General features: G+C 42.4%; 1 protein-coding gene across 2 annotated transcripts in view; it reads right to left on the bottom strand.

Annotated features, from left to right (window-relative positions):
* RNF145 (ring finger protein 145) overlaps positions 1-16,530 on the bottom strand; it is a 43,769-nt gene extending 27,239 nt beyond the window's left edge. Inside the window, exons 1-2 of one of the 2 annotated variants that reach the window (XM_064725117.1) lie at positions 16,297-16,530; positions 7,630-7,843 (exon numbers count right to left, since the gene is read on the bottom strand). In XM_064725117.1, the coding sequence (XP_064581187.1) occupies positions 7,630-7,813 (184 nt within the window). In that variant the 5' untranslated portion in view covers positions 7,814-7,843; positions 16,297-16,530. Of the gene's footprint in view, positions 1-7,629; positions 7,844-16,016; positions 16,101-16,296 lie in introns of those variants that run through there. The other variant, XM_064725118.1, reaches the window with a different exon arrangement.
* Positions 16,531-22,228: the final 5,698 nt, after the last annotated feature.

The raw sequence follows: 22,228 nt of genomic DNA, 5'->3' as shown, positions 1-22,228 counted from the left end.
AAGAAAAGACAACAGACCCACAGGACAGCAAGCAGAGAGAGATCAATTCAGATAAGACAGAGTGTAGGATCACTGATAGACAAAGTATCTTTTTAAAATACCAGTATATTATTTATGTATTTAATATTAAAGATACTTTTTCAATCACCTTCATGAAGTGGGTGTGACAAGTTGCACATTTGTCTCAGGATGTGCTTTTTAAAACACTGAAATAATTGGTAGTATTAAAAATCATTTATTAAAAATCAAGTGTCATACAAGTCACTAATTCTGTACAATATCACTTTGACCAGAGGGCTGGAGCACCTCTCCTGAGAGGACAGGCTGTGAGAGTTGGGGTTTTTCAGCCTGGAGAACAGAATCATTTTTATTTTGAGCTTTTTTAAAGGGGCCTGAAACACAGCACTCCATCAGTTTCCTTCTAGCAACTGTTTTATACAGAGTAACTTGCATTATGTTCTGCACAATCAATTTTCTTCACAAACACCTGCATTTGCTGGAATTCCCATTCACCACCTTCCTTCCACCAAACACACAAATGCCAAGAGCAGGAACTCCTCAGCAGTCTCCATGAAGACATTTCACTGCTTGCAGCACACCACGGCCTCAGGAGGCAGCTCCAAGCTCTCACACCATCTGCAGCCATTCCTGCATCTCACCTCTGCTGCATTCACCCCTGGATTCCTTTGGGAGGGACAATTCTCCCTGAGGAACAACCCACAACCATCTTTCATTCCAGCACAAGTCAAATCTCTCTAAACCTTTCCTTCTCACTGTAGCCTGTGACTCACCTTCAGGTGAAGAACTAAATGGAGTTTATTATGCAGTCTTTTATTCCTCTATTACTCTATAAATAGTTTTAGAATACCTGTTTACCGTATCTGTATTTAAGCTGTGTCATCTTTACCTTATTCTATCACAAGAAATTCTGCTCCTTGCCATGTGAGGATGTACCTGAGCAATGGCAGGATCCTTTCTGTAAAAGTAACACGTTTTAGAGGGCAGTAACAAAGATGTGATACAAAGATGCAAGGACTTAAATATCACTGAAGTTCATTCTTCTCTACAGGATCACAAATTTAATCAAAATACTTAGGATCCTTCAGGACACAATGAAGGAGTGCAAAAAAAAATAAAAGGCTAAATTAAAAGATGAAGCAAGTGCTGTCACAGTGCCTTGTAAGCAGCAGGCTGCCACACTGCACAGATGCTCAGATCCACGAGACAGCCAAGGTTACTGCAGAGGCTTCTGCAATGAACTCCACTGCTCAGGAGCTTGGGCTGGAATGGAAATGTTCACTTTGAAGCAGCCATTTGGTTTAATTGTTAGACTTTGAAGAGGGGGAGAGCAACAGACATTTAAAGTAGTTTTCATTCAATCTTATTTACAATTTCCTCTTGTGACTTGGTAAGAGGGAGATTTCAGCACACTTCATACTGCAATATTTGCATTTTTGCTGCAGAGGCCCTATTCCCAAAGTGGTACCAACCTCATTTTTATCAACAAAGCTTCTGCCAAAAAAAAAAAAAGCCAAATAATTCTTTTCCAACCCATCTGATTGCACAAGAAAAGGAAGACAAGCTCAAATTCAGACACTTTCAATAATATTCTATTTCCTTTGTTCTCATACAGACAAATGAAGTAATTAGTGTGTGATGTAAATAAGATTCCACTTAAAAAAAAAAAAAAAAAAAAGGACCAGGAAATGAAATTTCTCACAGTAGCTTTCTCATCTAAATCATTACACTCTGTTTTCATTTGCACCTCCTCTGCCAGAAGAAAACACGATGCTGAGCACATATATGAGAACATAGATCCCTTTGGAGAGAGTCCCCACACACAAGGACTTAGAGTTTGAGAAACAGCCATCTCACTGGGTAACCTCTGAGCAGGGGTTAACAATAACTAACACTCACTCCCATCCAAATGCAGCTTTTGAGCTCTGTGTCAGCAGTGAGCACTCCCCTCCTTTGATTTGGGCACTGCTATTTTTGCTCTTGGGACTTGGTGCATTGTCCCTTTTGACTCACCATGGACATTTCTGGATAAAGCAAGCAGCAGGCTCAGAGAAGCCCAATTCCTGCCCCAGTAAAGGAATGGTTCTAAAACACATTAAAAACAATATACAAACAAAAAAAGATAAAGAAAAGACAGAATGATCTTTCCTGAATAGTCAGAGTGCTGTAGTGCCACAACACCAAGAAGGAGACTTGCACCTTTATGCCTCCAGCTGTAAGGAGCATTACAGCAGCCACATTCTGCCAACCTTGAAAATACACAAATCCCCCACTCAGCTCCTATTCAGGAGCACAAGGAAGCAGAGAATTCCACTGCCTCTCATGCAAGCTGGTACAGAGATTTAGGCTCCTCTGGAGAAAATAAACAGTGAAAATCATCCTAAGCAGAAAAGCAAAGTTAAGCACTGCTAGACAAGAACATTGGTGCATTAACCAGTTCATGACCTCATTTACAACCTGTTGGTTCAGCTCAGTGGAAACCTCTGGCTGTGCAGTGCTCACTGCTCAGTGAGCAGCAGCTCAGACTGCCTTTCAGCAATCTCCCTCCATTTATGCACCACCAAGGTGTTCCCAGCTCCTCTCACCAGAATCACCTTTGCCGACTCAGGTGTCTGAGGTTTATTGACTGCACACAATGGAGGCTTCTGGAACATGATCAAAGTCACAACTCATCCTCTTTATGAAGCACTTTAGTGCTCATTTGCATGATTACAGATCCCTTGTGTCCATTTCACATCATCACTCACAGTTTCCTGCACATTTAGTCTAAAAGTGAGAACTCTGCACACCAAAGAGTTCATAATATTTCTTTAAAAGGCCACACCAACTCTTGGAGTGCCAGAATTGCTTGGATTTTACCAGGAAATTAATTTAGGGAGCCTTACTTTTCCATTTTCCCATATCCTGTGAGGGTAAAGGGTCCATGATTTGCAAAGCAACTTGGTGGGAAGCAGCAAGTGCTGAGGCTCAGGCTCCATCCCAACAGGCAGCTCTCCTGCCTCAGAGGGATCAGTGCTCTCTGAGTTACTCACTGCACTTCAGCCTAATCCTTGACTGTCCTCATTTCACTTCGTTCACACAAATATCTGGCCACTACATGCAAGTGCCAACAGAACAGGACATACCTCCTGCTTTTGAGATGGTAGAAGCACTACAGAAACAACTGGCACATTTATTTTTAATTCTCAGGATAACCAACCACCAGACTGGTTACACTGCAATTTACGCAGAGATTTCATAAATTGTCAATGTCTAAATCATCCATCTCAAGGCAAGATTTTTAAAAGATGTACTTTTATATACCTGTCTTCCAGAAAATGACAGAAAATTAGTTCAAAACTGAGAAAGCACACATACAAACATAGCTGCACATATGGAAATTGGCATTTACTCAGTCATGGCTCAGAACAACTATAAACAGAGATCAGAAATCCTGTTATCAACATCTGCACATCTCAGTGAAAATAATGCCAACAAAACAATTTATTCATTACTGGGGTACTGCCATCAACAGCTGTTTCTTCAATTTTTAAATGCATAACAGACTGGGTACTTTAAGTATAAATAATCCAAGAAATTGAGTTCTTTACAGAGATTTGCAGTATTGTCTGAACAAATAAAATGGACTTTTGATTCTAGTTCTGCCATATGATGCAGAGGCTCTTTATAAATCACTAAGAGAAGCTGCAATGCTGTCATGAGACTGGTATTCAGAATCAAAAATTTTAAGCACCTCCTTTCAAAAAGGCTGCTAGTGGCTCCTTTTCAAAAAAAAAAAAAAAAAGTAGCAATGTGGGTTTCCAAAAAAGAGACATCAGATTTATACAGAAAAGCTACCTGAAAATATCCATATGCTGAGAAAGCTGTTTAGGAAAAACCTACAACATTTAGGGAGCAGTAAAGAAATCTTCAGTCCTGAGTCAGAAAATAAAGAAAATAAAGAAGGCTGTGCTGGATTTTGAGCATGGCACACTCTCTACCTCCTCCTGTGCCCTACCAACTGCAGCACACACTGCATTTTATCCAAGAAGAGGTAACAAGTGATTATTTTAAGAAATAAAGACCAAGTCCATGTCATCAAATTGCACTTGATTAAAAATAGCTATACTTTAAAATTAAATAGTAACACTCAGAAAATAGTTCTGCTAGCCATCTATCCAAGTGCTGCTGGCAGGAGAAAGACAGAAGACATGAAGCACCAAAGCCAAACATGCTGATCCTAAGCAGGACCTCATCTTTGTATGCATTAACTGTATTTACACATTTAAGTCATGGATGCTCTCTTGCAATTTTAGGAAATTTGTTTCTGTACTGAAACAGCTCATTTCTTCTCACACTGAAGCTTCCCTTGACGCTCCTTACAGTGTTTGTACCAGAGCAGAGTATCTCTCCCCTAAAAAGGCAACACAAAAAAAGAAATCTAAATAAAAGATCTCCGTAAAGCACAAGAGCTTAAAGAGAAGTGGGCAGACCAAAGGGTGCAATCAGCACAAAGGGCAGGAAGTCCAGCAGGTTTCTCCTCCCTCAAGCCCCCCTCATAAAAGCAGCATTCATAACAAGCAGCTTGCACCTAGCAAGTGATGTGACCAAGAGATTAAAGTATTAACCATGCAGTTCAAGAAACTGTCATTACAAACAGGCTTGTGAAAGATGACACATCTCCCACCTATTCCAAATATTCCAACACCTTTTTTTTTTTCCTGAGAATTTCTTTTTATTTTTTGTAATAACAAAGAATACAGCTTAAGATAGAAAACTGCTCTATTTTTACTCTTGAGTAAGAAAACCCTGTATTTTGTGCAATTCTGTGCCTCACCCATGACAGTGACTTAAATTCCAAGCCTGACTCTGATTATAGGTTAAGCTCATGACTCTTTCCATCTAGCTCAGAGTATTTACCACTTGGCACAAACAGCATTGCTTTGCTCTTCTTCACAGGAGGAAATTACGTGGTTTCAACTTTTTTCCCCCTTCTCCACCAAAAGAACACAAAAAGAAGTGTCTGTTTTCTCACAGCTGCTCTACAGTGCAGAAGAAAATTGAGAAGTCTGGCAGTAAGTGCTAATCTACCCTACACAGAGGTTTCACCAATTCTAACCAGAAATTTATCTCTGTTGTTTGCACTGCTCTGTGCATATTTAGTTGAATTTCATGCAGGTGAACTTGTGGTTGAGTGGTTATCAGGACTGAGTATTTTCCTTTGCTCAAGCAGATAAGAGCTGTTTTATGGAAAGATATGAAAAGGAAAAGTTGTTTAAAAGAACAAAGTACATTTTAGAAGCTTTTATTATACTCCCAGTACTGCTAACTGGAATGGGAATCACACAGGAGCACACATCATTTCACTTGTTACATTTAAATAGAAAAGACACTCCTGGTAACCCCCAGTTCTGAACAAATTTCCAATTCTGTCTCCTTAGTTCCAGGAAAAGGTTCACTATATAAAGATTGGAAGAGTTTATTAATTTTTAGGGCTCTCTAATCAAATTGTTCCTTGAGCATCTCCCTGAGATAGATGCACCCAATTTCCTCAGCTGCTGGAAGCACTTCTATAGCACTATATATAGCACTACAAGATACTGGCTTGTAGAAGAAATTCAGTGATTGCTTGATATTGCAAAGCTGCCACTGCATTTGCTGATAGTGTTTCCTAACTGAAAATATGAACAGAGGATTTTTCTTTTTCCTAAATAAAGCAGATTAGTGTGTTGAAACATATCCACGGTGAATTGTTGTTTAAATTCTATGCTGGCATTAATTTCCTCAAATGTATCTTCAGAGAAGCTCAATTCTCCAAACTGGTGGAAAAGTACTTTGTTTTCCCTACAAATCCAATTTATATATTTTGATACATCATCTTAATTAATGTTATACTCTAAAGCAGTGCAACTAAATCTATATAAAATGTCATGGAGGCATGTAAATTGATTTAGCCCAGCTTTACCCTGACACAGCTTAAATCCCCAACAACCAAGGAAATGAAACACAGCAACTTTATGTGAAAAGTTTCGCCACTAAAAATTGTCTGAAAATCTTTTAAAACAAGCACCTTGTTTGACAATTTAGAAGCTCTTCTTGCTCAGCAACCACCAGCTAGAGAAACAGAAGTGCATATACTCAATGTCATAAAAGCAAGAAGTAAAAGAACTGCTGAGTGATTGTTCACCAGGACAAAAGTACTCCTTCTACAAGGAGCAAAAAGCCAGATTTCCCTGGTTTGGTACAAAAATAGCAACCAGATGGGAAATTCTTTGGTAACAATACTCATCCTCTCTGTAGTGTTTTTTATTGGTGTATCTCAATATACTTTAACAAGGAAAAGATTATTAAATGCCTATTAAGAGGGGCTTTGTTATAGCTGGAAATTACCCACTGCCATCTTGAAAAGCTACTGCACAGATTTAATTCTGCATTAGAAGCTGATCTGATACAGTGACCCCTGAAAGCTTTGTGTGTGCACACAAATGCAGGAGAAAGCCAGCTGTACGTAGGTACAGGCCACCACAGTCCTGTGTCACATCCACCAGCTCCAAACAGAGCTGTCCTCTCCCACAGCCAGAGGGAAAGGGAACTGTGACACCCATGTTTTGCACTGCAAGTACACTGTCATCCCAGCACGAGCACAGTGGAGCCATAACAAAGAAAGCTGCACACACTTTTAGGGCAGTAAATGGTTTCCAGACAACAGGCATCACAAAAAAAGGGAAGCCTCATGCCAACACTCACACAGTCAGGATTAAAGTCAGGACATTCTCCTTCAAAAGCCCACAGTTTCCTAACTGCTTAAGTAAAGTGTGTTTCCTTTAGCTGACTGCAGTGCATCTTTATCTTCCAAAACCATCTGCAAGGAAGAAACACTCCAGAGTGGTTAAATTATATGCTAGCCCTTTCTCTCCAAGGCAGGCAGTGCTCAGGCAGATGCTTGCCAGAGATCAACCTCAGCTGCCCAAATCCAGTCCCTAACTCACCCCATGTGCACATGAATCACACTCTCACCTGGAGAGCAGGTCCCAGCACACCAATCCTTTCATCTCCCAAAATCAGACATCTGGCATTCCAGAGCTGGACTTGCAGGCCAAGGTTCACACCTCAGCTGCCTGACTTAGTAATTTTGTCCATTTATCTGCAACACAAGGGCTGGTTACCTGCTTGGATCCACTCACAGCACAGAGATGGTTCATAAGGGTGTAAACTGAAGAGCCAGAATGGTGCAGCAGAGAAAACTAAATTTCTAGTGCTGTGGTCAGTCCAAACCAGGCCACCTTTTCTCTACCCTCTTCTTTAATGTTTTTATACCTCTTGTCTGCACAGCATTTCACAGCAGCTTCCTCATCAGTCAGACCCCAGCCAAAGTCCCCGTGCTCTTCTTTCAGGACACCAATTGTGTTTCCAAACACCAGGTTTACTTGTAAAAGCTAAATAACAACAATCAGTAAAAACCCTGGGCAGGATTTCTTTGCTGCTAACATAAACTGTCCCTTAGGCAGGACTGTAATGAATGCATTGTCATGTTATTCTCTGTAATCAATATATTAACATGCTGTTACTAAATTCTTAAGCCAAAAGGTATTTAGTAGAGTAGTATTTTCTCTTGGATAGATCTGTACTTACCCACATAATGCATATTAAGGGCCAAGTACTTGTACTGGAAGAGAGGGTTGTTGTGCAGGCTACTTCTTTGGATCTGCTGGAAGAATGAGCTGACATCCCATCTGTACAAGACATCCAACAGCATGATGCTGGGGACCCTTAGGGCCACGTTTAATACTGCCTCCAACTTCTCCTTTGCAGCCATTCTCCTCCCTTTCTGTGAATTGGCAGCAGACTGTAAATAGCACAAGAGAGAGAAGAGTAATCAGATCAATCCCACTGTACAAACAGCCATTAGGCTTTGTGATCCTGTGAATGGGGCTTCCTGTGTGGCCACAAACGGCTGAATGAATCAACTGAGTTAAACTCAAATCCAGACAGGACTGCTTCTATTTTGGCTATATAAAGGTCAATTTGCTAGCAGTTTTTTCCATGGTGACACTGTAAAATGGGGGGAGGGCAAGTTAATGGCATGAAAATGGTCTAAGGGGGTGTGGACAGCTCTTATTTACATTCATTTAGCAGCTGAGATCTCAGTGAAACCCCCCAGTGTGGCAGGTACTACATAAACATTGACATGAACAGCATCAGAATGCAACACTCTCTATGCTTTAGAAACCAAACACCAATAAAATTCAGACACTACATCCATCTAGCTTAGCACTATTTCTGTGTCTCTCAAATTAAATAATCACCAATTAAGGCAGGTCTGTAAATATTCTGGATTCACTTCCTCAATGCAAATTGCAATAAATAATTTTCAAATACCAAAAAGCTTTAAAAAATCATTTGCAGCCTTCATTAACCTCTACAAATTTATCTATTTATATAATTTGAGAGCTGTATGTTTTGAAGATTGGGACCAACAATGCAACTAATTCTATTAATTTCTATGTAACTCACAAAGAATCATACAAACAAATGACCATATCCTCACTCCTGAATACGAGAAGCTAATTTAAATTTGGAGTTTGCCATCAGGTCAGATGGATGATGCACAACAAAAAAGGGCATTTTTTAAAAAAAAACAGCTGGTCCACAACAGCATCTCAAAAGTCACCAACAAAATAATTTAAAGAGCAAAAGGATCACTTTGACATCCTGTCAGCTAAGACTGACAGTTGTTCCTAAATGAAATGTGCTGGTTTTACCATTCACCACCTGCCCATCCCTTGGACATGATTCACCCCAGGCTGCATTAGGGAAGTGCAGTTGAAGATGGAGATGATCCAGCAAGTTTTTATCCACAAGAAGCCACTCAAAAGAAAATCATCAGCAGCACAATCAGCCCCCCATAAGGTCAGACTTAAGAAAAGGCTCCCAATACCAATTATTAGGAGGACAACTGGAAAGAACTGCAGCCTGAGCAAAGATATGGAAAACCTGCACTTGAACTACACTTTTAAATAAAGTTTTACAGGGCTTGATTCATATTGTCCCTGTCTAAGTTATAAAAGCTTTTGCAGCTGTGCAAGTTCTATACCTCAAGCCAGCACGGAAGTCCAGCATGAAGTGAAACCATGCAAATATACATTAAGAAAAAAAAAAAAACAGCCCAAATAACCAAAAAAAACCCAAGACCTCTTACTTACACACAAACCTCGTGTGAGGTTTTATTTGTGTTGCCATGGCCTGGATGACCCTGCAAACTGTTCATGTCACACCTCTCAAGCCATGATGACATAAAATTAATTCAGCTCAAGAAGTCAGGACAGATCAAAACTGAGATGTGGCTCAATAAACCACAGGTTGCAGGGCTGTTGCCTGCCATTGTCTAGCCCACAGTCTGATTTTTCAAGTTATGTAAATGCTGGCACTTTTTACAGAGCTCTACAAACCCCAAGGGCAGCACATCCTTCCCCTCACGCAGGAAGTGCCTCCCAACCACATCGGGCACCCCACACACCACCAGCATTTCACAGAGCTGCCCAACACAAATTAAAAGGTCAGCCAGAAGATTACAAATATTTAGATTATTTACAAAACTACCACCCAAGCAGCTACTACAGAATCAGAGCATTCAACATTTTGTGTGAATAAAAGACTGAGTTTATAGGGATGGTATTGTACAAACAGAAGTTGGGAGTTACAAAGTTGGATACGGGGAGTTACAAAAAATTACAAGTTTATGTAATTCACATCAAAATATTTTAAATGTCCCAGAATTCTCAAAAATCTATGGGTTTGTTAAGTTCATAAATTTTATCAAAACTCACACTGCCTCCCCATTTTTTCACTAGGTTCCTTTTCCAAGCAGATCAGGGTGTAGGGATAGGGATGAGCAGGGACTGACAGGTTTTCAATCTGTCATAAAAATATCCACGTAAAGTGACAACAAGTGCCTGATATCAAATTACATTCTCAAAACTGTCAAACCTTTTTCAGTCATCAACAACAACCAAAGATGCATGACAAGAAGGTAACTTTCACTTGAGCTTTCACTTTCCTTAATTACTCCAGAAAGAGAATTACATGGACAACTTCATACTGAAAGTTAACTTGAGGATCAGCACATCCAAATTAAGCTGAAAAATTCTGCCTCCCAAACTCATGCACACATATTTGAATCATAGCAAAACTAAAAAGCGCAGCATTTAAATTATCTAAAAGAATAATTACATTTCAAATGCTGCTAAAAACAAAAGCAACATGAACTTTGAAAACCACATCATGTCACAACGGAAGTGCTGAGGAGCAGCCACTGCAACTGCACAGCATCTTCTGTCCCTGAGTGACAAAAAAACCCCAATACTAAGAAGAAACCCTTTAAAATTAACTCCACTAGAAATGCGGATGTGTTAAATAAAGGCTCAGTTGTAATGGCTGCCAAGTTCTAACAGAACGAAACAGAGACAAGCAAAGTCCATTGCTCTAAGCTCATTATATTGTAAAGAGCTCTCACAATACATTATTTTGATTGGTGTAAAAACAAACAAAAAAACAACCACAACATTAAACCTCTAAAACCTTTAGATAAATGATGATGACAGGAGTTGCTGGATGTTCAGACGTTAGGAAAAAAAAATAAAAGTAGGTCACTTGTTGTACAAAGGCAAAACATGGACTGGGGAGCCACTTGTTTGTGTTTCAAAATTTTTTCCCATGATTTCAAACATCTCCCTGTTCCAAATTAGAGTAAGAAAAGGAACAATCTCAGGAAGACTGCCATGGTTTAACTCCTGCTGGGAATTAATATCACACAGCCACTTGATCACCATCACCCCTCCCAGTGGGATGGAGAGAAGTGGAAAAAAAGGGCAAAAACCTTGGGTTGAAATAAGAACACTTCAATAAATAAAATAATGACAGAATAGTGACAATGATAGTAACTGTGGTGAATGGCAGATCATAACCAAAAAAAGAACAGAAAAAGAGAGGACTAAAACCCAAGAGAAACCAATAGCATATTCCTGGTTAGCCTTACAGAAAACAGTAGAAATGGCAAAAATCAATTAAAAGAAAAAGGGAAAAAACTCCTTCAAGTTTGTCCCAGCTCATTCCCTCAGCAGAACAGACCATCTTGAGTGTGATCACACGGCACATACCCTCTCAAAGATAACACACATTTTCCCTTTCACAGAATTTTTTTTCTGAAGTTTTATCACAACAAAATTTTGCCATTTCAGCTGAAGCTGTGAATTCTGCCACTTAAACCAGTGTAACTGTTGCTTCTGCACCAACATAAATATAAATCCATCACATCACAGGCAGAAAATATGCCCTGATAAAGCAGCACAAGGGCCAGGAAAAATCCACACTCATTTATCCAAACAGGTACAAAATTACATTAACAGAGAAAAGTTTGTACATTTAGGAAAGCATTAATCATAAAGTTACTAAATAGTTACAGAAAGAAACTGGAATACCTGCAAATGTAAGTTATTCCAAGCCTATTGCCACCAATAATCACCACAGAAAGTAATCCCAGTCAAATCAGAACCTCAAAGCCAGACTTGATCCTGCAACATTCACCTCACATCTGTGAACAAGATGCTCATTCTGCTACAGCATCACAACCTAAAATACTTGGCAAGATTGACTAAAATCCAAAAGAGAGAATTTCACCTTCTGTTTCTCACATCCATGAAACTCTAGTTACTCTGGATACATCCGTTAACCAGCGGATTCTGGTCTGTAGTTTAGTTAGAGTATTTTTCAGTAACAGATTCTGAAGCTAAAAATATCACCAGGAAAACCTTTTGTTTTCCTTTGAGGTAAACTTGGCTAGACAGGCTTTGAAAAGGAAAAAATATTTAAAAAATAAACCCAAACAAAATACAAAAGACACAACTCCAATCTGTAGCTGTAGAAATGTTCAGTGTCACAGTCCAACAACTAAAATTAGACCCATCAGCTGGATTCTACCCACTCACTCCCTTCTTTACACCTGTCCTGGTCTGAGGAGCAAAAAGAATTTGAATTACAGAAGAATCCCATTCTTCAAAGCCTCAGATCCTTCCATCATCAGTTTGGGAGGGAGAGAACAAAGGGAAGCAAAGGGAAGGAACAGCACTAAAAGGTTTATCAAATATGCACTTAGAAAAGAATCTCCCCGTGTGATTGTGGAGAAAAACAAAAACAAACCTAGAACTCAGAGTACGTGAGCCACCAATCCATCAGAAGGCAGTGCCAAGGAAGGGGAAAGGCTGCCTTGCTCCCATACAATAGAAACTCCTAACAAGGACAGCAATCAAAGGTTTTGCTGAGGAGGACAGATCCTGACAGACCCAGGAGCAGGAACAAAGCCCTGCAACACTGCAGATGTGCACAGCAACCCCGGCACTGGCACCCAGCACTGCTCACCCTGGATCCTGCAGGTGTTCAGCAATTCCAAATAACAACCAGAGACTATTCAGCCTTCCATTTAAAGGTTCAGAGAGTCAGTCAGCAAACAGACAGCTTGATCTTGCTGTGTAAGCAGTTAACAAGAACAAACAACATTTTTTTTTCTCCTTCTCCTTATTTTTTCCTTTTTTTCCCCCCATCTGGTCTAACAATATGGATTGCTATACAACTGCTGCAGTGGTGTGCCTTAAGAACTGGTATTTCTACCTAGAAAACACAGTAATTCCTACATTCCTACTCATCCAAGACTCATTCAGTTGTGAACTGTGGCACAGCTGAGGTTAACCATTCCAAACAAATGCAGCACGTGCTTTGCAAAAGCAAATGTTACTGCAAAATAAATTAGGTCAAACTCTTCTCTGTTCACAGGGACTTCAGTGAACATGAATTCACATTACAGGCATATTAAAAATGGACAAAAGCAACTACGGAAGGTCAATTGCAAAGAATAGAAAAATAATCTACATTTCCAACTTTCATTAATTCTAGCATATTTTATATGAGGGGAAAGAAAAGCAATCTACGAAATGAAGATACATATCACAGAGCTGTGAAGATTAAGTTTTCCTTAAAGATTTATTTCTCAAGTACATTTATACACTATTAACAGTTTCAGCCCACTCTCAATTATATAGCAAGTGCATTATATTATTTATTGGTAGCCTGTAAAACATCCTGTGGCTTTTATTTTTCATAATGAGCAGGTAAGACAAAGGAACTGAAGTCAGGGACTAACATGTGTTAACAAAGGTTAACAAATCCACCAGGTATGCAGCAAAATCCTTCCTTCTGTGCATTCCTCTGGGATCCACACCCTGCCTGCACATGATCAGTTCAAATCCAGCCACACTAAGAGGGGCTGCGTGGTTTTGAGATCACAGCTTAGCTGAGTACCTGAAAGACAGCAAACTAATTCATTAAAATTAAAACATAATTAATAATATCTTTAATTAAAATCTTCAGAAGAAAATCTAGGTTGACTCAACAAACCAAACTGCTCCAAGGTCCTCTCTGGCTCCCCGGTTTCTCACCAGTTCAAGGTTTGGTTTATTAACCAGTTATTCAGCAGTTTTTTTGCCATCACAGCCCGTGTTTGCAAGCCCACACCTACAAGCCTGCCTAACCACATTTGTATCAGCACATTCTGAGAAAATCTGGGCAGCAATCCCAAAGCGCCTCTGCAGAGGAGAGAATACCCAGAGGAGCTGCACAGGGAGCATTAATGAGAGCCCGAGATGATGCAGTGACATCCCACCCCAGAGAGCTGGATCCCAGGAACAGCAGCCACAGCAAAGCTCACAAAAACCCTGCAACCCAAACGTGTTACCAGGATGAAGCCACACGACGGGATGAAATATATTTCATCCTCCACAGTTGCTCAGGCAGTTTTTAGCCATTTCAGACACAGCCTATGTTTAGAACCTGCAATGACAATAACTAGCTACCAGACTGGGAAGAAGTTAAAATAGAAAATAAGACTTTCAAGATTTCTCTAGGTCAGCACTGATAAAGTTTCCATTGCCGCTGCTGCCTTATCTGTTTTCGGAATCATGTAAATAAAGCTTCGAGGCCTGTGAAATAGGCAGCTCAGCTTCCTGCAGCACCAGACTCGCCTGACAGAAATATCAAACACACAGTGGAAATACCCAGCAAAGTTCCCTTTAAAACTCGCTCAAACTCAAGATACGCAACCAAAGAATTCTTCCAGAAAAGCTCCTCAAGATGAAGTGGCCACTTGTGAGTGCTCCTCCCAAGAATGCTGCTAATTACAGAGCAGCAGGGCCTCTGAAATGAGAGATGCTGGAAGGGCAGGGAAACAGGTACAGATGCCTGAATCACAATGAAGGACTGGCCTTGAATGCACACTTAAAAAGGAAAGCGATGGTGAACTGTCCACTCTAACCACAGCAAACACTGCCAGGTGTATTTGGAGCTAAAAATGGATTCGGAAGAGTAAATCACCACATGGGTTCCCGAGGAGGGGAAGAGGAGCCATCTGCACTGTTTGAAGAGGAGGAAACCGACCCAAGTTTAGCAAACAGCTCGGAGAAGGTTTGTGCGAGCCCAACACCAACCACCAAGCAGCTGCCGGAGTTTTCCAGGACACACCCATGGCTCAGAGCTCACGGGCACGATGCTCCTTTCTGCCTCTGCACCAGGGGCTCCGGCTGCCCAACCGGACCGAGACACCGATCCCTGCCCATCCTCTCTCCCCAGCATTTCTTCCAAGGAACCGGCTCAGTTCATGTCTCGGTCAGAATCAAGTGGCTCGAACAGCAGCAGCTCCTCGAGGCTGATGTAAACAAAGCGAATTCTTGTTCTGGATGAGCAGCAGTTTTATGTTGCTCTGTAAGATCGCTGATGAACCTTCTGTGTAATGGTGGTCGCAAAGACAACCATTTCCTAATGCTAATGAGTTCAGCAATTAATTAAACACTTGAGTGATATTATGACTCGAAAACCAGAACTGATTACTAGTTACTAAAGCTAACCAGAAACAAAAAGAGATACAGTTTCTCATGCACAGGCCCCCACCTAAGATAACCAACAAAAAAAAAGCCAAGCTTACAGAAAAACCGAAGTCATAGCTTAGAGCGCCCACCTAACCAAAGTATTTTTTCCATTTTTAAATCTATCTTCATTTACCCCACAAAAAGAATTATTTCCTTCTTCTCCTCCCAAGTTTTATCTCTACAGACACACTACAAGCACAGACAAACCCTAACTGAAATATATGTGAAAGTATCCAAGTCTGAAACACAAGTTAACAGAAACTCGTGTACTAAAAGCTGCATAAGAAATGAATACCGCAACACCTACAGATTTCAAAAGAAAAGTATTCTGAATGAGATCACAAATGGCTAATATTTATGAGTCATATTACACAAACCTCACTTTTCTTTGGTATATTTCACCCATAGCTTCTAACATTCTCCTTCATTTGCTGATACTTGCGGCATCACACACAAAAAAAAATTCACTTTTTTTTCCACTTTATTCTCCCAATTACATTATTTATGCACCGGGTCCCACACACACCCCCAAAAAGGCAGCACAACCAGAAGGTAAGCATCCCTCTAAGAGCTCCATCTGTCACAAGTATTCTTGGTACGCAGAACTACTCCCGAGCACAGCAGAAAAATGAAAATTCTCATCACAAACCTTATTTTATAAGGCTACAGAAGGTCTCATAAAACGACTGACATGACATAAGTAGGGAAGATGCAAAGAGCCCTGTTCTCCACGCCACGGGCAGGCTGCTCCTTACATAAGCATGACCATATGCTCCAGGGCCCGTCTCCAGGAGAGGTGCCCGGCTCCGCTCCGTGTCTCAGCCGGCCCGGGGGATGCTCAGCCGGCTGCGGGCACGGCCCGGCCCCAGCGAGGGCACAGCCCGAGCCCAGGCAGGGCGGGCAGCACCGCAGCCCTCCGCCCAAGCTGTGTCAGGGCTGCGGGAGCCCGCACTCACCCCCGGCTCCAGCACGGGGATGCGAACCGCGGCCCCCTTACCCCTCTCCCCGACAGGACACTCCTTCCCCGCCCGGCGCAACTCCCGCGCTCACCGCCGGCGCCGCGAGCAGCCCCGCGCATCCTGCCCGGCCCCGCTGAACTCCAGTAACCCCGGCGGCTCCCGGCGCCGGCGGAGGAGGGGAGCGGGGAGGGGAAGGGGGGCGGAGGGCGGGGAGGAGCGGGAGGGGGGCTGCGCGCAGGGAAGGCCGGGGAGGGAGCCCCGGCACCGGCGCGGACACGCGCGGGAGAAGCGGGGGCGCGGAGGGGGCGCGGGAGTGGCGGGCGGGGGGCGCCGCGGGGGCGCGCGCCTAAGGCGGCGCGTGCGGGAATCACCTGAACCCGCGGGGTCGCCGCCGCCGCCTCCTCCTCCTCCTGCTCTTCCTCCTCCTCTCGCTCCTGCTCCCCGGTGGCGCGGCGGTGGCTCCGCGCTTCTCACACCGGCGGCGGCGGTTCGGTGCCCGGCGGCAGAGCGGCTCCTCGAGGCACCATGGCCGCGCCGCGCCGCCTCAGGGCGCCGCCGACTCCCCGCGGCCCCGCGGACGGGCGGCCATGGCCCCGCTGCCTGCGCGCGCGCGCCGCCCCTCTCCGCGCATGCGCACGCCCCGCCCGCGGAGAGGCTCCTCCGCTCCCCCCGGGCAGGTTCGGGGCGGGGGCGGAGGGAGCGGAGCGGCGTTTTGGGGGAAAAGAGCCGGGATTTGGGGTGAGGAGCGCTCCCCGCTCTCAACGGGTTCTGTCCATAAAGCCGGGACCCTTTCGCCTGCCCAAACCCCTGAAAGGCAGAGGCTGGGGTTTAAATTCCGATGGGAGCGCAGGGGTTTGGGTCCTCTCGGGACGTGCGGACTCGCCAGGGCAGCTGCGAGTCTGGGAAATGACTCAGAAAAGTCGGTCAGCAAAATTTCAGGTGGTGTCTGAGCAGATGTTTAAAAGGCAGCCCTGCTATTTTAATAATACTCCTTAGTGGCCTTGTGGAACACAAAGTAGTGTATTACTTTTAAATGCTAAGGTTGACTCGGTTTTTTCCAGTGTTGGACTGCAGAGCCTCCAGTCACCTTTGCTGTGGGTCCAACCAGAAAAGCACCAGATTTGCTGTATTATTGCAGTGTCATTTTTCAGCTGGAGACCCGACCCAGGGGCTGCTCCCACACAGCCCAGCCCAGCACACAGTTTCATACTTTTCAGCTCACAGATAAGTCTCACCAATATTTACTCATCCTGTCAGGGTTGCATGGCCAAGCCCTAGAACACATTCTTAAATGCTACGGAAAAAATTATGACACAAAAGGAGTAAGTTTTTTACCTTAGTGTTAAAAAAAAAAATACAAAGCCACATTGTCTGGAACATGAAAAAAAAAAACCACTTTGCTGTGGTGAGGAATGAGGGAATACACTGAACTGGAAAATCCTGTAGTTCACAAGGGTTGGGCTGGCCAACTTAATAATTGCTTTTTTCCTTCCATCTCTAATGAACTGGAGCATTCACAGACGTAGGTATTAACAATACCTCAACACAGCGTCTTTAATTCTGTGAAGCAGAGATATTAAAATAAAGGTTTGGGCGTCTGTCTGCATTGGGCTTTGCAAAATTACTTTGTCTCAGTACCTGAAGGTTTTCTAAACTCCAGGAGAGAAGGGTAGTTTGAACACATCCATCCTCAGATGGTGCATTTGGTGTTCACCCTGGGCCAGTCTTCTCCTCAACTCCAGTCACTGCAGAATGCAGCAGGCAGGAGATCAAATGGCACAACTGACAGGAGTCTCCCAAACCTCTGCAGGTACCATGGAACAGCTCAGCACCACTTTTTATAAGCTGCAGATTTTAATACAATTTAAATAAAACCAGCAGGTTTTGTATTGCAGAATGTTTATTTCGAATCTATCGGTTTTTGCAAGGGTTCCTAAATTAAATTTAGAAAGAACAAAGCTGCAGACCCAGCCAAACAAAGGACACCCACGTGTGGTTATTACTCATTATCACTCTGTGCTCTGGTCAGGCTTAGGAGGTTCACTGAGCCCCTCCTGCACGGGGCTTCTCTGACCTGCTCAGTGTCCCCAGTGACATATTGTTTTACATATCTGTTTATTAATCATGCCCCTGTCACCTAATCCTTTTCTTGTACCTGGGGTAAACACTGCTGCAAACCCTGGATTTCTGCAGAGAACATGGGAAAAGCTTCACCAGGCTCCAGCCACCCCATTCTTCTGGCTCAGCCCACTCACAACTGCATCCTGCTCCACACTTGCCAGTACCCCACTTCTTATCACAGGGAATATAAACCAGCTGTCATATAAGGCATAAGAATTTCAGCTCCATTTCTAGGGGCTGCTTGTCTACTCATGCCATACATGGGGAAAAAAAAAATCATGAGTCACTTCTTGTCTATTCTTTGTGGGCTTGGTTCAGTGCTGACTGAGGTTGGGGTGATCTCTAAGTCCTACCTCTGCAGTGCTGCTGGGAGAGAAGACAGCAAGCAGCAGAGAGAGGCAAATACATGTTCACAGCTGCAGAAAACAACAGGTATTTATAGGAGTTGGAGTGGAAATATCTATTATTATTTTAGAAGTAATTATATAATGAAAGTATTGTAGAGTTCTCACTTCAGTTTGCAAGCAAACAATGGGAAATGAACCCCACATTTATTTCCTTCTGTCCTCTCTCAGCATTTAATTCTGGAAATGTGTTACTTCACAAAAACAAAGGTTTTCTAATGAGAAGATCAGGTTTGTGGCATTACTACTGTCTTGTCAGGCATGGCTTTTTAAAAGCACCACAACTTTCTGCTTCACTTCTCCAGAATTCTGAAAGCTTCTCCTGCATCTGACACTGGGTGGCTGAGAATTCTGAACTCAATGATTATTCATCTCTCATTATCAACAAAGGCCTTTGGATTCCAGAATTTCAGTGATCAGCAACTGAGGACTGAAGGGCACCGCTATGGTGACATCTCATTAAAACTTTGAAAAGACTTTCTCAGAGTTCAGAAAATGTGGAAGCTTAATTTGTCCATGCAGATGGACACATGCCAGCACCCCAAACTGCTTACAAAGAAAATCCCTCATAAGAATTCTCAAAGAGCAGCAAAATATGCTGACGTGGAAGGACACTGCATGCATAAGGTGGACAATAACACAGGCAGTTTCATTTGAAGCTTTTTATAAACCATTGTTTCAAAAAATATTCATACATACATATGCAAAAGCAAAGGAATGTCTTAATGAGTAGGTTATTGGACAAAAAGTTAACTAATGCAAAAATGAAGATTGCCTGTGAAAGCTAATTTGGTACCTCGTGTATAATACTGGTGGCAGCCAGTCCCCAAAGCCTTTGTGTTCCCTTCTTGCAATTTTATCCCATTCAGTAAACAAAGGAACAAATATGCTTTAATTAAAGTTTAATTCCTGCAGAAACCCATATCCAGAAAGAGAACTTGGGAGCATTACTGGGCAATGGCAACAGAGTCAGTGCATCTATCTCTGATTTAACTACTCTCACTCTAGAATCCCATCTCAAAAATTCCTGGTTTTCACTATCTGTGACCATATTTCCTAAATTTCTCACCATCACTTAGCTTCTCATCATCTCCTAATTTTCCCTCTCATTCCTGCTGCTTTTCAGAGCAGAATTCAGCTGGTTTCTCAATTTGCTATTTGTTTTTACTCTTTTCAGGAAGCCATTCCTGCAGTATCACTGATAATTAAATCTCTCCTTTGATTAAATGTATCTTTACCCCTCTCATAACGCTGGACAGTGCTGACTCCAAACACATCAGCAGCTGCTGCGATTTTCAACATACCTAAAGGAAAGCCAGAGCAATCTCTGTGTGGGGAAGCTGGAGAGCTGTGTGGTGATGTAAGGAAAGGGATGAATCAGGTTTTGTCCAGTGAACAAAAGCATCACAGTTCCTTCCCAAGATCCCTTGCCAGTGGGGCATAATCTAGAATACAAAGAATCGAAGTAAATAAAATAAAAATCATTGGGCTGAATAGTGGCAGAAGAATAACAGTTGCATTCAGGAGGTGGAAAATCATATGGTGCAAGGGAACAAGCCTCTGGTATTTATATCATCTCGCAGTGCCAGCATTCACTAAATAATCCTGAAAAACCTCCTGTAAGGAAATACATAAATAATATTCTAACTTCCCCTTTACTGATAAAGCAGCTGAGACAGAGACTGTATTACTAATAACCAGAAAATGTGCTTCACTTCAAACTGGAGACATTTCTGAGTCTCCAGCTGAGCTGGCAGCTCCTGAAGCATCCCTGAACTCTGGCAATGCAGCACTCGGAGTTGTGCCCGGGGTGGCAGTGACTCAGAATCACAGGGAGCCCTCGAATGCTGCATTTCTGGGGCACAGGGATGGCAGTGCCCAGCACAGCCCCCTGCCTGCTCTGCTGCAGGCACTGCTGATCAGCAGGGCACGAGGCTGCAAACACCTGGATGGTATCGGACTTGCAGAGTTTGACATTCTCAGACATCACTGCCTTTATCACCTGCTCAGAACAAATTATAAACCAGAGAAAGGGCACTAGGAAAAAGCAATAAAATATCATAGGATATCATAAAAAGAGGCATTAGGGGAAAAGCAAAAAGCATAAAACAGACTGAGAATAAAATACACTGGTACCAAAATGTATTTCAAGGATTATTCTATTCTTAGGGGAGAATATGGACTCTGCTTTAAATTTTTTCCAAACATGGGTACAGTTTAGAAGTGGCATAGAAATGCTGGTGCATATTCAAGTGAGTTTTCTGAACCAAAAAGAAAATAAAACTTTTAAGATCTTGAAATCTGTGCTGTTGGCCCCTTCATCACTGCCTTTATCACCTGCTCAGAACAAATTATAAACCAGAGAAAGGGCACTGGGAAAAAGCAATAAAATATCATAGGATATCATAAAAAGAGGCATTAGGGGAAAAGCAAAAAAGCATAAAACAGACTGAGAATAAAATACACTGGTACCAAAATGTATTTTAAGGATTATTCTATTCTTAGTGGAGAATATGGACTCTGCTTTAAATTTTTTCCAAACATGGTTACAGTTTAGAAGTGGCATAATAAGGCTGGTGCATATTCAAGTGAGTTTTCTGAACCAAAAAGAAAATAAAACTTTTAAGATCTTGAAATCTGTGCTGTTGGCCCCTTCATAGTCTGCAGCACATTAACATCTGCACTGACTCTCCCCCATTAAAGTCACTGAATAAACAAATATTTAGCACCTCTCAGCCCTGCAATGTGATCACCTTTTGCTTTCCAACACCTTCTTATCAGAGAGATGTGATCTAATCTCTTAATTCTCAAAGCAACCTTTTGAGGTTTCCAGTTTTCAGCTTTAAATGGCAATTTATTTCAAAGGACTCTTACCCATCATCTCCCAGAGCTGCTAGTGGGAATTTTGCTCTCTTATATGCAGCACGAACAGCAATTTAGGAGTGAGCTCCTGGGCTTCAGCACTTATGCACAGGAGCATAGTGCACAAAAGGATCAGAAATGCGTGATGTGAACACGAGGCACGGGAAGGGAGCCAGCAGGCATCAATCTGACACGCAGCCACTTCTTTTATTTCACCCTGGAGCATCCCAGGATGTAGCAGAGCACATCAAGGTGAAAGGGAACGTGCATTTGCTTTCAAATTTTCCCACTGCTCTTCTTTCCTCCTTGCCCTGCTAATTTACCACAGTGCAAACCCAGAGAGCCCCACCATGAAACACCAGCCTCAGTATAGAGATTGTGCTGTTTGGACTTTGAATTGTAATTACATGGTTTTAGTCAAATTACCACTTTGCATTTAGGAACATTAGGATTGAGCACCACCATGTGTTTCACAGCTAAATAAAATGATGTATTTATCTGCACCACGTGAATCTTGTCAGGATCAGAGCATCTTTTGAGGATACCAAAACACCAGCATCAGACCAGAAATTAAATATGCATTCTTATACTTATTTCATATAACTCCTGAACAAAAAACAAACCCAAACCCAAAATCCTACTGCGTCCTTTTCACGAGAGCTTCCTAAAGGGCAACCAGAAAAGAACAAAAAAATATTTTTAACAAAATTGCAAATACAGAGATGATCACACTGGATGTCATTTTTGCAGCCTGAATTTTAAGCAGGCCTGGAGGGTGCATATTTTCATGACAGGGTGTGACTTTAATTACCAGTTGCAGTTTTGGAAGCTTTCCAGCACTATTGTAACATGCTGCCTCTGTGCAGAGGACAACTGTGTGTCATTCAAGCAAAAAGCAAACCCTTGGTGACTGGGA

This window comes from Zonotrichia leucophrys, chromosome 13 (genome assembly GCF_028769735.1).
Source record: "Zonotrichia leucophrys gambelii isolate GWCS_2022_RI chromosome 13, RI_Zleu_2.0, whole genome shotgun sequence".
Taxonomy (NCBI): domain Eukaryota; kingdom Metazoa; phylum Chordata; class Aves; order Passeriformes; family Passerellidae; genus Zonotrichia; species Zonotrichia leucophrys.
Note: the sequence above shows the minus strand (reverse complement) of the source record. Positions and strands in the feature narration are given on the sequence as shown.